Source organism: Malaclemys terrapin, chromosome 2 (assembly GCF_027887155.1).
Source record: "Malaclemys terrapin pileata isolate rMalTer1 chromosome 2, rMalTer1.hap1, whole genome shotgun sequence".
Lineage (NCBI taxonomy): Eukaryota > Metazoa > Chordata > Testudines > Emydidae > Malaclemys > Malaclemys terrapin.
The window spans coordinates 250,894,402-250,910,992 of NC_071506.1; the positions used below are offsets into that span (position 1 = coordinate 250,894,402).

General features: G+C 43.2%; 1 protein-coding gene across 1 annotated transcript in view; it reads left to right on the forward strand.

Moving 5' to 3' along the window:
- The window catches only part of SPAG6 (sperm associated antigen 6), a 53,535-nt gene that overhangs the window by 28,266 nt on the left and 8,678 nt on the right, over positions 1-16,591 (forward strand). Inside the window, exons 5-9 of the mRNA XM_054020675.1 lie at positions 367-572; positions 1,539-1,712; positions 4,351-4,503; positions 6,243-6,434; positions 7,475-7,591. Of these exons, the coding sequence (XP_053876650.1) occupies positions 367-572; positions 1,539-1,712; positions 4,351-4,503; positions 6,243-6,434; positions 7,475-7,591 (842 nt within the window). The remainder of the gene's footprint in view (positions 1-366; positions 573-1,538; positions 1,713-4,350; positions 4,504-6,242; positions 6,435-7,474; positions 7,592-16,591) is intronic.

Genomic DNA, 16,591 nt, shown 5'->3' on the forward strand with positions numbered 1-16,591 from the left:
TGTAGCTTTCTCTGTTGTTAGCCATGCATAAAATGCTTGCCTATTGATCAGTGCAGAATAGCCAGGGCTTAAACAGCTGACATCTGCTTACTCTTTTTTTTTTTAACACAGAATAACAAACCATTTCAGCTTAATCTACCTCAAATGTGTGCATGTAAATGGGGGTCCATCTATTGACCTGTATTCTTTTCAGTTGTGGATTGGTCCACATGGTTTATGAAACCAGGAGGGCTGATTTGAAATGCAGATGTCGAGACAGTGAAGTACACCCTCGCTTTTTTCTTTGCTCTATCTGTCAGGGTGAAAAATGGCTTGCACAAGGGTCAGTCACCCATACTCACTTAATTACTTTTCTTGGACCTACAGAACTGTCACAAGCTGTGGTGGATGCAGGAGCTGTTCCTCTTTTAGTACTCTGTATCCAGGAGCCAGAAATTGCTTTGAAAAGGATTGCTGCCTCAGCCCTCAGTGATATTTCAAAGCATTCTCCAGAGTTAGCTCAGACAGTAGTGGATGCGGGGGCCATTGCTCACTTAGCTCAGATGATCCTGAACCCTGATGCTAAACTGAAGGTACTTTTAATTTTTTTTTCGAAATTACACTGGGCGTTATTTGTTACTAAACTGAGGACATTGATATCCATCTTGATTTAGCAAGATCTTATTGAAATGTCTAACAAACAAAGCATACATAACTACATAGTTGATAACAGAGTTCTGATTATGTTTGTGTGTTCAATAGCTCTTCAATAAGGAACAGTGAAACTAGTCTTTCAAGTGAATAGTGTTTGTGTTCTAGGCCAGGAGTGCACAAAGAGATTTACGTAGTAATATCTAAGAAACAAATTTGGTGTTAAATGTAAAACCCAAGCCCTAAACTTTAAAACCTGTTAGATGGATTTAATAGGTATTATGTGTACAACCCAGTTACAGGCAAGCAGAGTTACACATTTCTGGTTGTATTATAAAAACGTTTTAGTTTAATATTTAAATACAATAATGTATTTGTTTTTGGAATACATTGAATATTTGTTTCAATAGCTCTTAAGTTGTCATATTTATAGTTTAGTTTATAGAAAATATAGTTCCATTCCTGTGTACAGTTTTACTGTCTTATTCTTACAGCTATAAATAAATAATAAAATATTAAAAAGAATATAGCTAAACACTTACATGGAATATTTTAAATATAAGATCTGTGGGCTCAATCTTATGCTTTTGCAAGCAAAAACAATTACTATAGGTTTCTATATTTTCTTTTAAGATATAGTGTTAAATTGTGACTTATTGTATTTGTGTTCCTGTTATATAGCATATTTTAAGAGGTAAACCTAAGGAGAAACTTTTATTAGATACTAGTAAATACTCTCAGCTATTAGACTTGCATATGAATTGACTCAATGAATTATATAATAGCTGTGGTGGTTTGCTCTGTGTTGCTTTGTTTTTTGATGGAGCAGATGTGTATATGATGACACTCTGTGTGTGTTGTGGGGTGTTTGTATAATAATAATTTATAAAACAATTTCTGTTTACCAGCGTCAGGTGCTTTCAGCTCTCAGCCAAATAGCAAAACATTCTGTGGATCTTGCAGAAATGGGGGTTGAAGCAGAAATTTTCCCAGTTGTACTTACATGCCTGAAGGACTCAGATGAATATGTCAAGAAAAATGCTGCAACTTTAATTAGAGAGATAGCAAAGCACACGCCTGAGGTAACACCTTGAAAATGCAAATACAAGGTCACATCATTAGATTTTACATTTTAAATACAATGCCATGTTATTCGGTCATTTGCTTTTAAAAAGGGAGGGCAAAAGGCTCTATGTAATTTCCACTAGAAAAATATGGAAATGTTTTTGTTGTTGTTCTGGGATGTGTATTGAATATGAATTGGATTAGGAAACTAGGAATAATGTATATAATTAGCTTTTCCTTACCAGTAGGTGTCAGTGCAGGGAATGGGGAGTGCACTAATAATATTGCCAGCCAAGATACCCCCTTATCCCTCCAATCATGAGTTTGGCTTAAACATCATGAGATATTTTAAAATGCTGGGATTTTTTTCTTTTCCTTCTGGTTGTTGAGCCTTTAGGTGATACTTGAGTCACATTTTCAGGTTTTTTCCACAGCCATAAAAACTTGCTTTTAAAAAGAAATGAAAGCTGGGCTTCTGAACTACAGGAATCGGAGGCTTGAAGCTAAAGATTAAATATCATAAGACTCAAGATAAAATCACAAGAGTTGGCAATGATGGTCTGTGAATATTTGCAATAGTTGTGCCCTAACCAGGCTTTAGATAGAATCCTAATGACTCTCATTGACACTGGAAAGTTCTAATCCATAAGCTTGACTTTAAACTGATAGCTATTGGACCAAAATCATCCCTGCTGTAAATCAACTCTAGGAATTTGTGCTACACTAGAGCTGACTCTGGCCCCAGGACTTTTCTAAACTAGTCAGATATATCAGTTATATGAACATTCTGGAAATTGTCCCCTTGGCCTCCTTCTGCAAACACAAGGGAACTAGTTCAGCAGCAGGATTTGGAGAGCTCGTGCAGTGGTCCACAGCTGCTCTGTGCTGTGGAACACATCTCTACTGGACTTCCCTACAGGACTGACTCCAGGCACCAGCCGACCAAGCACGTGATTGGGGCGGCACCTTAGAAGGGGCGGCCAATGTTGGAGTGGCGGGGGGCCCTCGCGGGGTGGGTGTGTGTGTGTGTGTGTGTGTGTGTGTGTGTGTGTGTGTGTGGTTTTTTTTTTGGCGGGGCGGTGCTTGAGGGTTTTTTTTGTTTGTTTGTTTGTTTTTTTGTTTCGACCGGCAGCGTGGGGGGTGTTTCGGTGGCACAGCCCTGGGGGCGGGGCAGGGGATTCGGCGGTGTGGCCCGGTGCTCCGGGGGTTTGGGCGGCACGGCGCTCGGGGGAGGTGGGGGTTTGGCTGGCCTGGCGCTCTGGGGGGAGGGGGTTTGGCCGGCCTGGCGGGGCGCGGCGCTTGGGGGTTTGGGCAGCCCGGCTTGGGGTGGGAGTTTGGCCGGCCCGGTGAGGTGCTCTGGGAGTTTGTCCGGCCTGGCTCTCGGGGGGGGGGGGGGGGGAGGGGCGGCGTGGCGTTCCGGGGGTTTGGGCGGCGTGGCGAGGCACTCGGGGGGAGGGAGTGGGGGTTTCGGTGGTGCTCCGGGGGTTTGGGCGGCCCGGCACGGCGCTCTGTGTGTGTATGTGTGTGTGTGTTACGGCGGGGCGCCGCTCTTCTTTTTTGCGTGGGGCAGCAAAAAAGTTAGAGCCGGCCCTGCTTCCCTATGCATATTTGAGGGGGGGAGGGGAACTGGTAGGTCTGGAGGCTGCAGTAGTAGTCATGGAATGGCTTTGCAGCTGTTCTACAGCCTGAGGGGGAGGATTCCTTCCCCTCTCTCTTGGATTTCCCTTCTGTTTTCTGGGGCTGTGCACTGATACAAGATTTGACCCTAAGTGACTGCAGTCAACAGCCATGTAGAGAGTATTTATATTTTTAAAGTGACCGCTTTAAAAGTTAAGTATCTTCTAACCAAGCTGGTGCATTAATAAAATGGTCCTGTTCCTAAAATGCTTTGGGAATTTTAGATAAAACTGAAAATACCCATCAGTATAGGTGGAAAAATCCTCCATAATAATATGAAATTAATATAATCTCTAAATGCTGGTGATGTCCTAAACCACTCAAATGCTGCTGTCTAAGTGATGCTTTGAGCAGGGGGTTGGACTAGATGACCTTGTGAGGTCCCTTCCAACCCTGATATTCTATGATTCTGTGTTAGAGGTGACATAATTTGGAAAAATATAAGCCACAGTTTAGTGGGCATTAAAGACCCCCAGTCCTGATTATTCTTTGCACCAAGGCTTCTTAGAACAAATTACACATGCACTTGCTTTAAGGACCCATCACAAACTCAGAGTGGTGTAATTGGGCCTTTGTGTAAATGAGCATCTGGCTCAATATGTATATTTCTACAAGTCATTAGCATGTTGAATTTTCGTCTGCGTAATTCATCAGTAAATACTTACTAAATAGATTTTTGGATTAGGCAAGTCCATAGCATTCAATGTCCATCTTGCCTTGCAGTAAAGTTAATAGAAAACAGAGACGTTCATCGCAATATAAATGTTTTGCTACATTATGAGCACTCATAAGTCCAAAGAATGAATCTGATTCATCACTCCATTACTCCAGTTTTACTCCAGTGTGACTTGATTGTCAACGATAGAGTTACACTTTTTTAAAAAACAGGAGTGAAATAGTTAAGGATCACCTGAGTATACTGCATTATGGTTATAGATATGCTCCAGTATCTAATTTCTCTAGTTTATCTTCTTACAGCTTTCACAACTTATAGTCAATGCAGGAGGAGTTGCTGCTGTGATTGATTGTATTGGCAACTGCAAAGGAAATGTCAGGCTGCCTGGCATCATGATGCTTGGCTACGTAGCAGCTCATTCTGAGAACCTGGCAATGGCAGTGATCATCTCCAAGGTTAGCTCCTGATTCATTGTTTTCCTATAGCCATTACAGTGAGTTTCTGAGAGGAAGAGGTAGAAGAATATAGTCCCACAGATGATTGGATGGAGTGGTTTACTGATTTGTTTAGTAATGCACATCATAGAAAAAGTACCAGCATATTTTTCTGTTTTGTATGTCCCTTAGGTTCTGATCCTGCAAATACTTTATCACTTGTTTAACTTTCAGCACTTGAGTAGCTCCATTGAAATCAGTGAAATTACTCAAGCGCTTAAAGTTAAGTACAAGTATAAGTGTAGGATCAGGGCCCTGGTTTTCAGTCGTGTACTTACAGATAACTATTAAGGAAAGAGTAAAACTAAACCAGTATTACATTTCACGCTTGGCAGTAACAGTGCACTTAAACTGCTGATAAAACATATCCATTTTTTTCAATAATGCGACTAGGCAGTTGTATATAATTTTTAGATTAAATTATTCAGTACAAGAATTATAATTTATGTGTGCCTTTATTAAATAAACAACTTAACCATATTACAGTTTTTAACAACATGTATAGTTTTGATACAAGATGACATACCTAGTGATATGAGTGCATCTTCTGTAATATTACTCAAAGTTCAAAATGATGGGACAGTCTGGAAAAGTAAGGTTCTTAATCAGTTGCTGCTTTTGTGCTATGTTGGTATGGATTGGTTTACTAGAAAAAGCATCTGTTGAAATGTAAAATTATGCTGAGTTGTATTTGCACACACAAAGAAAAGAAGAGGTGTGACTTTCTATAGCCTGTTTCTTGTTAAAACAAATATTTGTAGCCACATTATAATCCTTTTTGAAACAAGAATTTGTGATGGCACACTATGACTGCACTGCTACTACTATAATAAATTTACAACAATAATCATCATGCTTACACACAATCTTGGTCCCTGAAATGCATTATATAGTTTGATTCAGCTATACATATGATACTTTGCACTTAATAAGTTTGATGTTTGTAGATTTTTCAGTTTTAAATGAATATGTTTGATAGTAATGTAGAGGGGAGGTGAATTACTGTACCAAATATGCAATAGACAATAAGAGGGTTTAATATTTGTTAAATATAATTGTATCTAACATAACATTTTGATGTGTGTTAAGGCCAATGGATAGTTGAATAAATATTATGCATTATCAAAATACATAATTCTAATTATAAACTGGGCATGACTAAGGGAGCAATCTAACTGATGAAGGTCCCAGCTCATGTGAATATGGGTCAACATCTCCCTATGTAATAACATATTAGTCATTCTTAGATTAATTGTGTCCCATAAAAAAGGAAAAAATGATAATATGAAAGATTCCTATTCATAAAAAAAATATAAAGTGAATACAGAAATACTAGAGACCTTGGAATATCAGTGTCTGACAAAAATGGTGGCTTTGCTTTCAGCTGCAGCCTGAATTGTGGCATCTGCTCTTTGAAACCTTTGGAGTAGCTGATGTGTTCACTAAAATTGCCCTCAAACTCAGAGAAACTGGCATATTTAATATTCTCTCTCCAGTTAGACTTGTATAGATTCTTTTTTTTTTAATTCTTTCTGGCCACATAGTTGATTTGAAAAATGACAGCTCCATCCTATGTTCGTCTGCAATGTATTCAAGCCAGAAAAATAGAAATAGAAGAAACAAGCTTTTTGTAATAATCTGTTCCAGTGCCTAGTCCTGCCCTAGATTCATAATGTTTGTGTTTTTAATGAATACTACAGGGGGTGCCACAGCTGTCTATCTGCTTGTCAGAGGAACGAGAAGATCATATTAAGGCAGCGGCTGCTTGGGCCTTGGGACAGATTGGAAGACATACTCCAGAGCATGCACGTGCTGTTGCTGTAACAAATGTGTTACCAGTGCTGCTTTCCCTGTATATGGAAACAGAAAGCTCAGAAGATCTTCAAGTAAAAGTAGGTGCAATGTCTGAAATACTATGCATTGCTGTTAATCACCAGATTTAAGTCCTTCAAAATTAGTGTTAATTGTTATTCAGTATTCTCATGCTACCAATCAGTGAGTGATGTCTAATGGTGTATTTTTATTTTTTGTACACATAAGCCTTTCTTACAATTTTATAAGTGCTGTCAGTATGAAATGTGTTTTTGCTGGCTTAAAAAAAACACTCTTGGGTAAAAGATAGTCCATATTTAGGGCCATCATTACACATTTACAAGGGGGCCAGTTACTGTCTGCCTATTAGCCTTTGTTGAAATAGATTTTTGTGTGACATTACAGGAAATGATGTGATCGTATAATATATGATATATATCTTATCATATCATGTCATGCCATTTTGAAGACAACTAGAGAATGATCAGCCCCAAATCTGTTGAGTAAGAAGACCCCACCTTTATATAGCCATTTTCAGAGTTTTAAGGCCAATGGTCGGTCTCTCTCTCTCTCTCTCTCTCTCTCTCACACACTCTCTGAACCTGCAGTCCTACACAATTACTTTCTCTATTTTCTCTGCTTTAGGACCCAAACACTGATATACACTCACTTCCCTTTGCAGAGGTGGCAGTGCAAGGTGCAGGTCCAGACTGGCAGGGTCTCCTAATAAACTACTGCTCAAATACAATCTTTTAAAAACCTATTTTTAATTTAACTTTTTTATTGTATTACAGTACTTTAATTTATATTTACTTAGGGGGCCAGCTCCCTTTCCCATTGTACTCCGAGGAAAATTGCCATTACTTTGACTAGATAACTTAATAGGAATATGATGCACTGAAGGTTTGTTTTGCAATTTGATAAGATGAGCCGAAAATTGATTCTTTATTAAATTAATTGATGGATTGTGTAGTTTTGATTCAGAAAATTGCCCTTTTGAAATAATTCTGACCAAAAAAGCAAATTGACCCGACTTCAAACATCAGGAATGTGGAACATAAATTAACATTGTTGTTTCATTGATGTCTTACTATAGACATTTTGTTTTGCATTTCAATAGACTAAAAAGGCCCTAAAGAACATCTTGCAGAAATGCACATATCTGCCAGCACTTGAACCCTTGCTGCATGATGCGCCTCCCAATATTCTGAAACACATAGTTGGGCAGTTCAGTAAGGTAAGAAAAGGCTCTTCTTGGTGAATGATAGATTAACCATCTGTTACCTAAACAGCATGTTTGCAGTGTTGTTGTAGCTTTGTTGGTCCCAGGATATTAGAGAGACAAGGGGGTTGGGTGAGGTAATATCTTTTACTACCACCTTCTCTCGGAGAAAGAGACAAGCTTTTGAACTACACAGACCTCTGTCTCTTTCACCAATGGAAGTTGGTCCAATAAAATATATTATCTGTCACCAGCTGAAGACGTGGCTGGGGCTGGAGCCGGGGCTATGCTCCCCACATAGCCCTGTGGATTCCACCGGTGGCTGCTGCCGGGGCCGTGCGCCTCTGCACCGCGGTGAGGGCTGCAGCTGGGGCTATGCACCTCTGCTGCGGCTTGTACGGTTATTTTTCGTAAAAGTCATGGGTTCGTGAATTTTTGTTTGTTGCTGGTGACCTGTCTGTGACTACTAAAAATAACAGTCAGAAAATCTTAGCCTTACTCATAAGCAAGACACTGTCTTCCTCCTCTGCCAAAGTAGAAAATTAACCCTTATGCAGAGAACCCAACTAGGTCAGTGCATTGCTTAAGTCCCACTGAAGCCATGTTTTAGGTCTAGTGCAAGCTCTCTGCACTGGGGTGAATTGAATCAATTATTAGAAAAATTGTTTTAAAAGTAAAAGCTTCTCCAGTTCTGTGTTTTATCTTTTGACTCCAGTCCTGGACTAGGTGGAAAAATCCAAAATCTTCTTCCAAACTCTTTAAAATGTGCAATTATGTCTGTTATTTAAGTAACAGATTTGAGCAAAATATAAAGGTAAAAATTAATGTAATTAAAATATTTTATTTAAACTGTGAATAACTGTCATGGATTTTAGGTATTTTGAGTTTCTGCCATGGTGACCAGCTGTTAGGGAATCCCACTCCACTATAGTCCTTTCTTCTTTCAAATACAATACTGCATAATCCTTTAGTAGAGAGTGCCAGATTGTCCTGCTCTGGTGTTCTTTGCTGGAAATGCCAAAATAAAATTCTCTGATATTATCTAGTACTACATTTCACAGGCTTGGAAATGCTGCTGTTTATACATCTGGCTAAATCAATAAGGATTGCACATTTGTTCAAAATACCAGTGCCATGTTGCTTATGTGAGTTGACCACTGGAGCTGGCCAGGAAACCATTTTCCTATCCTGCAAAACATGTTGAGGTATTGAAAAGTTTTTCCCATTCAACATTGGGATGAAAAGTCAATCTCAAAAATGTTTGTGAACTGAAAATCTGAAAAAATTCTTGGTTCAGCTCATTTGAAACATTACATTTTGATTTTGACCATTTGAAATGTTTATATTCTTCTTCGAGTGCTGTCCCTATGGGTGCTCCACTTCAGGTGTTGGTGCATCCTGGTGCTGTTGATCAGAGATTTTCTATAGCAGTGTTTGTATAGGATGCACGTGTGCAGTAGCCGTCTTGCTGCACCATTGGAGTCTCATCTAGCGTGCGCACGACCTGACCCCTTCAGTTCCTTCTCAACCGTCCTCGGCTGAAGATGGAACTTGGGGCAGTGTGTCAGCTTCTTCCCCTGTAGGTAGAGAAAAAAGAAAAATATTAGCTAGATACCTTAGATACGTTTGTTCTAATTCATTGTTAGCTTAGCTAGTAGTTTGATTAAAAAGAAAAGTTTATTTTCCCATTCCCTGTTCCTTTCGGAGCACTCTCTGGAACATGCCTGGTTCCCCAGGCTTTAAAAGATGCAGCTCCTGCTGGGAAGCGATGCTGATATCTGACAGACACTCTCTCTGTGTGACATGTCTCAGTGAATCTCACATACCCCAAAAGTGCGTTCACTGTAACAACCTGAAGGCAAGAGCCTGGCGTGACTGGGACCTCTGCCTCAAGATGATCCTAATGGAGAAATTGCTGCAGGTGAGCCCCAAAATGGACCTCCCAAAACATGTCACTAAGGGCTCTCTGACCAGGTTGGAACCAAGGAAGAGCACAGCTCTGTCCTCTAAAGAAAAGAGGAAGCGAGAGTCAACCTCTCCCCAGAGGAAACCACACAAAAAGAAATGGTCCCCTGTGAGATCATTACCTTCGGTGCTGACTGCCTCTCAAGTCAGTGCCTATGACTCACCCAGCACCTCCAGCACAGGCTGTACCGTTGAGCCCAAAGCCATGGGTGGTGCATATTGTAGGCTGGGGGAGGCTATGCCTCCCCAAACAGCCCAGCGTGGCCCACCCACAATCCACCTGGAATGCCCCCTCCTGCTTGCCCTTCTCCCTTGGCCCCAGGCAGGCTGGCTGCTCCTCTTCAGGCAAGCATGCTGGAGCTGGGACGAGGGCTAGGGTGGCTGCGGTTGGGCCTTGGGGTGGCTGGGGCTGCCCAGCAGTGGGGGGCCCCCGGGCGCTGGGGCCGCTACCCATTGCGGGGAGTGTGGGGGGCTGCCTGCTTCAGGCTGGTGGGGGGCTGCGCACCACCCACCCAGAGCTTGGGGGAGAGTGTGTGCGCATCCTCCCCAAGCCGGCAAGTCAGCCGCCACCCATGCCCAAAGCAGTAATGGAGTTGAGATATAGGCATAGCCATGCCTCCTCCACGGCACTGACCATGTTGCTATGGGAAGTGGCTATGGCACCAAGCCTGCTGCCACCTCCAGCACTGACAATGACCTCTGCACCGATGCCTCCATTGGCCCTGACTGATATCACCATGATGGGTCCACCGGCACCGACAAAGGCAAGCCACAAGACAGCTGCACACCATTCAGCTCCTACAAAATCCTTGGCACTGCCTCCATCAGTACCACAGCAATTCCTAATGCAGAGGGATATATAGATATCTTCAGTGCCCCAATTACCACTTTTTGGCACTGATGGATTTCCCCCAAGAAGCATCATTATGCAGCCTACTTCTCCCATGACACCATCAGTACCAAGCGACAGCGAGAATGAGAAACAGGATGAGGGGGTCTTCTCCCCACAACACTCCTCGCCTCCTCAACACAGACCACTTGGAGGAAAAGTCTGAGGGCCAAAAAATCATCATGAACAGCCCACGCACCCATGGTATGGACAACCATGGATGTGTCCTCCCATGGCGTTTCCCATGCAGTGGCCAACATGGGACCTGTGGGCAGCATATAGAGCCCACTATGCCAAAACCTCATCACCATCCAGAGGTGAACTTAGGTCTCCTTCATTGTCCCCAGTGGCTACAACATCCATAGTCCCAGAGGATATAACAGAGAAGCTCGAAGAATAAACAGGTCAGGAAAACGCGTCACCACCTCACAATTCTTCCTCTCCTCACAAGGCCATTATGCCACCTCCACCTACAATGGCAGACAATTTTAAACAGTTTCAAGAACTTTTTGAGAATTGCACTGAGCAAGGACACACCTTTGGAAGAAGTCCAAGAAAATCAGCATAAATTGCTCCAAATTTTGCAAACCTCATCGTCCTCAAAAATTGTACTACCAATAAACAACGCCATTCTGGAACCTGCTGAAACGGTGTGGCAGATGCCAGCCACCATTCCACCAACATGCAAAAGGGCCGATAGAAAATATTATGTGCTGGCCAAAGGCATGGATTTCCTCTTTTCTCATCCGTCACCAAACTCACTGGTTGTCGAGTTGGCAAACCATCGATCTAAACATTTTAAATCCACACCTCCATGATAAGGACCACAAACGGCTGGACCTCCTAGGAAGGAAGGTATACGTACCTAGTCCACTTTGCAATGTAGGGTCACCCTCCTGGTGCAACACTCCGCACGCTGGGCATTTACACATCACTAGCTAAAAGAAAGCCTTACCAATCTTACCACCATTCTAAAGAGACACGATGTAGTTGCCAGAATACCAGACCTTAAAACACCAACAGGCAGAGAAACCAACCACGAAGACACCAACCATCTTAACCCCAACCAGCGGTGTCACAACTGTCATCTACTAAGCAACAATTTTTAACTGTTGGTCAAGGGTCTGAATGACCTCCCACAAGACAGCACCACTTTGCCCATTTGGCCATCGACTGAGACCTTTTTATCAAACATGGGAATTCTCTAGGACCAGTGGTCCTTGTTGTGATCATACGATTAGGTTATGCCATCCACTTTATTTTTTGCCCACCTACCCTACCTCCTTCCCCGTCCCTCTTCAGGGACCCTTCTCACAAGCACCTCTTAAGGCAGGACCTACATCATCTACTGCAGCTAGGTGCCATAGAACTAGTACCTATGCAATACAGAGGGAAGGGCTTTTATTCCCATTATTTCTGACCCAGAAGAAAAATGGAGGCTGGCGACCCATATTGGATCTACGAAAACTTAACAAGTTTGTCCGTTCCCAGAAATTCAAAATGGTCACATTAGGCACTGTGATCCCAGCGCTGGAAGAGGGGGACTGGTTTTCAGCCCTTGACCTACAAGACACACATTTCCACATTACCATTCACCCAGCTCACAGGCGATTCCTCCGATTCACATTATTAGGACACGAGCACTACCAGTACATAGTGCTTCCATTCAGACTGTCCACTGCACCAAGGGTCTTCTCCAAAACCCCTGCGGTTGTCGCTGCACACCTGTGCAAGCAGGGAATCGTGTTTTTCCTGTATCTAGATGATTGCTTCCTGAAAGACCCCAATTGGATAGTGACGACAGAAATCGCTCAACCGACCGACTACTGCCCTCTTCCAAACACTTGGGCTGCAATTGAACATACAAAAGTCGACATTGATACCCACACAACAACTACACTTCATTGGAGCACACCTCGATTCAGTTCAAGCCAGAGCATCTCTACCGCAAACCAGATTTCTGGCAATAAAAAAGCTCATAGAGACAGTTTTCATCAGTCCACGAATCACAGCAAAAACCTGTCTACAACTGCTAGGACACATGCAGCCACCACATTCATGGTAAAACGTGCAAGACTACACATGTACTGCCTACAGGGTTGGCTGAGTTCCGTATACAAACCCATCAAACATAGTTTGAACGAGATCGTAACACCACCTCCCAGAGTACTAGAATCCCTTCAGTGTTGGACAAAACAGGAAAATCTCTGCTCAGGGATTCCCTTTTTCCAGGAACCACCCTCAATTCTGATCACAACAGATGCCTCCTTGATAGGTTGGGATGCACACCTGGATCATCAGACAATCCACGGCAGGTAGTCTCAGCGGAAACATCTCCATATCAGCATACTGGAACTAATAGCGGGATGGAATGCTTGCCTCCATTTCCTTCCGCTCATAAGGAACGAGATGGTATGGGTGATGACAGACAATATTGCATGCATGTTCTACATCAACCGACAAGGGGGTGCACGATCCCACTCCCTGTGTACTTAGGTCATAAAACTTGAACTGGTGTATTCATCATCACATTGACATCTCAGCCTCCTACCTCCCTGGATGTCAAAATACCACAGCAGACACTCTAAGCAGATGGTTCTCACAGGAACACAAATGGGAAATGAATCCCTCAGTCTTACAACTAGAGCCCTGTGTGGATACAAATTTATATCCATGGATATTTGCAGATATAAATCAGTATCCGCAGAACTGCAGGACTCTCCCGGGAACCACAGCAGCAAAAGGAGCAGAATGTGGGGCTGCTGCTCCCAGGAGCCAGCATCCAATGCCAGCAGCTCCTCTGGCATGGCTGTACCGCCCACAGCTCCGCCCACTGGGGCGGGCAGGCTCACTGGCAGCTATCCCTGGTCATGCTCTTGTGTTCATGCAGTGCGCACACCCCCAGACAGGAGACGCAGACAGCTGTGTGGAAGGATGGTGGCAGGGCTGGGGGCGGGCCTGTGGATGGTACAGCTGCACTGGAGAAGCTGCCTGCGTGGGGTGCTGGCTCCTGGGAGTGGCAGCCCAACATTCTGCTCTTTCCACCACTGCGGTTCCTGGGAGGGCCCTGCAGTTCCATGGAAACCGATTTATACCCGTGGATATCTGAATCCGTGAATATAAATTTGTATCCATGGAGGGCTCTACTTACAACATATATTCCAACGATGGGGGTTACCCACCATTGACCTATTTGCTACATCTCAGAATCACAAATATCCGCTAGTCTGTTCGAGAGCGGGATTAGGACCTCGATCCGTAGGGGATGCTTTCCTCCTCACATGGGACGCAGCACTCCTATATGCATTCCTGCCAATCCCCCTAATCCCCTGGGTCCTACACAAAATACAGGACAACAATGCCAAAATCATATTGATAGCCCTAGCGTAGCCCAGGCAGACCTGCTATCCTTACCTGATGCACATGACGGTTTGCGCCCCACGAACTCTCCCACTGAGACCGAATCTTCTCTCTCAAGCCAATGGTCAGATCCTCCATCTGAACCTGGAGAAACTCCATCTGAAAACCCCTTCATGGTTCCAGCAGCACGAATTAGTCTGTTTGGAACAAGTCAAACATGTTATTGAACAGCAGATGTATATCCACATGCAATACATACGTGCATAAATTGAAAAGATTCTCCATATGGAGTCAGAACAAACAATACTACACCACTGTCGCTAGTGCTAGAATATCTCTTAGAACTAAAGAACTCAGGACTGTCCACAAGTTCTAGTAAAGTACATCTCACGGTGATCACCACTTTTCATCATAAAATCGATGGATTCTCGGTATTTGCGCACCTGACCACAAAGCAGTTTCTCACTGGCATACAGAATCTCTACCCAGAAGTATACCAACCCTCACCACTTGGGTCTTAAACCCAGTTCTCAAAGGCTTTACTAGACCATCCTTTGAGCTGCTGGCCACTTGTTACTGGGATGTCAAGGTGGCATTCTTGGTGGCTATCACCTCCACTAGACGAGTGAGTGAGATTGTTGCATTAATGGCTAATCCACCATACACTGTCTTCTTTAAAGACAAGATCACATTGCAACCTCACCCAAAGTTCCTCCCCAAAATAGCTTCAACTTTCCATATCAACCAGCCTATTCATCTCGCCACACTGTACCCCAGACTGCACAGAAACACACAGGAGGCCATGTTACACACTCTAGATGTTTGACCAGAATAGAACAAAATCTTTCCGCAAATCCCCAAGACTCTTCTTCTTGACAATAGAACAATTCAAGGACTCCGCTATATCCTCTCAGAGACTATCTAAGTGGATCTCGAGCTGCATCCAACTATGTTATCAAACGGATAAGATAGAGACACCAATGGGGATCAGGTCCCATTCTGTGTGTTCCATGGCAGCATCTATACCATTTCTGAACAATGTACTGTGACGTTACACCCCATATTCTTTATAGAAACATGCTTATGATTTATTTGATGCAAGATGGATCTTGTGAAATATCATTGGAAAATTTACTGAATCTGATTATCCAATTTGCATGCATGTATCATTTATGTATCTGAAGTTAGGAATATTGACTATGTAACAATTACAACTGTGTGTGTACTTGGGGAATGCCCACCAGACAGAATGCAATCAGCCTGAATGGGCCATTAGGAAAGCCAACGGGTCTTTGAAAATGCTGACTTCCCATCTTCCTGGAGTTCCTTCCTGTGGATATTACAAATAAACATTGTCTCATGGTTGCTTTGACACTGTAAGGTCATGTGATCATGTCACCTGGTACAGGACACCATCCTGAGCTGGTATTTTTCCACTGAAAGGGGGGGGCAAACAGGGAAACAAAAGATTCACGCCATATGTAAATCCTGTTTAAGGCTGGAGAGTGAGTTAATCAAGGTTGCCGGTTCTTCACTGAATCCCTGTCCAGGATGACTGCTGTAAACACCTAAGACTGATCTGGGAAGAAAGGACTGGGACCCAGGCTAATTCATGGGTCTAGCCTATGAAGAGAAATACCTGAAACTCGAAGCTGCAGAAACTCTGCATGAAGTTCTTTGCAGTAAAAGTGCATCTCTTGCACCATAACTCTGAAATTCTCTGTCTTTGGACATTAGGGAGATTGCTTTCATCAACTCACTTATAGCCTAAAACAACATTTAGGGTGAGAAATTACTATTTGTAACCAGTTTCTTTAGTGAATTAAGCTTAGGATGTGTGTTTGTTTATTTTGCTCAGTGATCTGCTTTGTTCTGTTTGCTATCTCTTATAATCACTTAAAATTCATCCTTTGTAGTTAATAAACTTGTTTTGTTTTCTAAAACCCAGTTTGTGCAATTCATAACTACGGGGTTGGGGGATGGCAAAGAGCTGTGTATCTCTTCCTCCACAATGAGGGAGGGGGCGATTTTCATGAGCTTACACTATATAGATCTCTATAAAGCACAATACAATATAATTTTGGGTTTACATACCAAAGGATGTGTGCACAGGAGTGCTAGGCAATCTCCTAGCTGAGTCATCCCACACTCTGGGGCTGTGATTCTAGAGTTGGGTGTGTCCCTACTTATGTGTGTGCGCTGGAAAGGAGCTTGAGAACCTGTCACAACAGCACAGGATGGGGGAGCCCAGGCTGGTGGGACAGGCGGGCTAGGTGGGACCTCAGCACATCCAGTAGTACCCTGAAAAGGGGGTCCAACCCATCACATATCTCAGAGATCTGCAGAGCTACTACATGGGCCTCTGAACATGCGTTCATTTACTAGTAAACAATTACACAGGACTCACGAGCTGATGCCATGCTGGGTCTAACAGTCCTCTCCTCCACTATGCATGTAACTCCAAAGTCCCCCCAACCATAGTGGACACTGTTCTACAATCACCTGAAGTGGAGCACCCACAAGGACAGCACTCAAAGAAGAAGAAGAAGAAGAGAGGGTTACTCACCTGGTGCAGTAACTGAGGTTCTTTGAGATGTGTGTCCCTGTGGGTGCTTCACTACCCACCCTCCTCCCTTCTACTTTGGAGTTTGATACGAGGACTCTATAGTAGAGAAGGAACTAAAGGGGTTGGGCTGTGTGCGCGATAGATGAGACTCCAACATGCAGTGAGACAGCTACTGTGCACGTGTGTTGCGACTGAACACTGCTAACGAAAATCTCCAATCAATGGTGCTCGGACA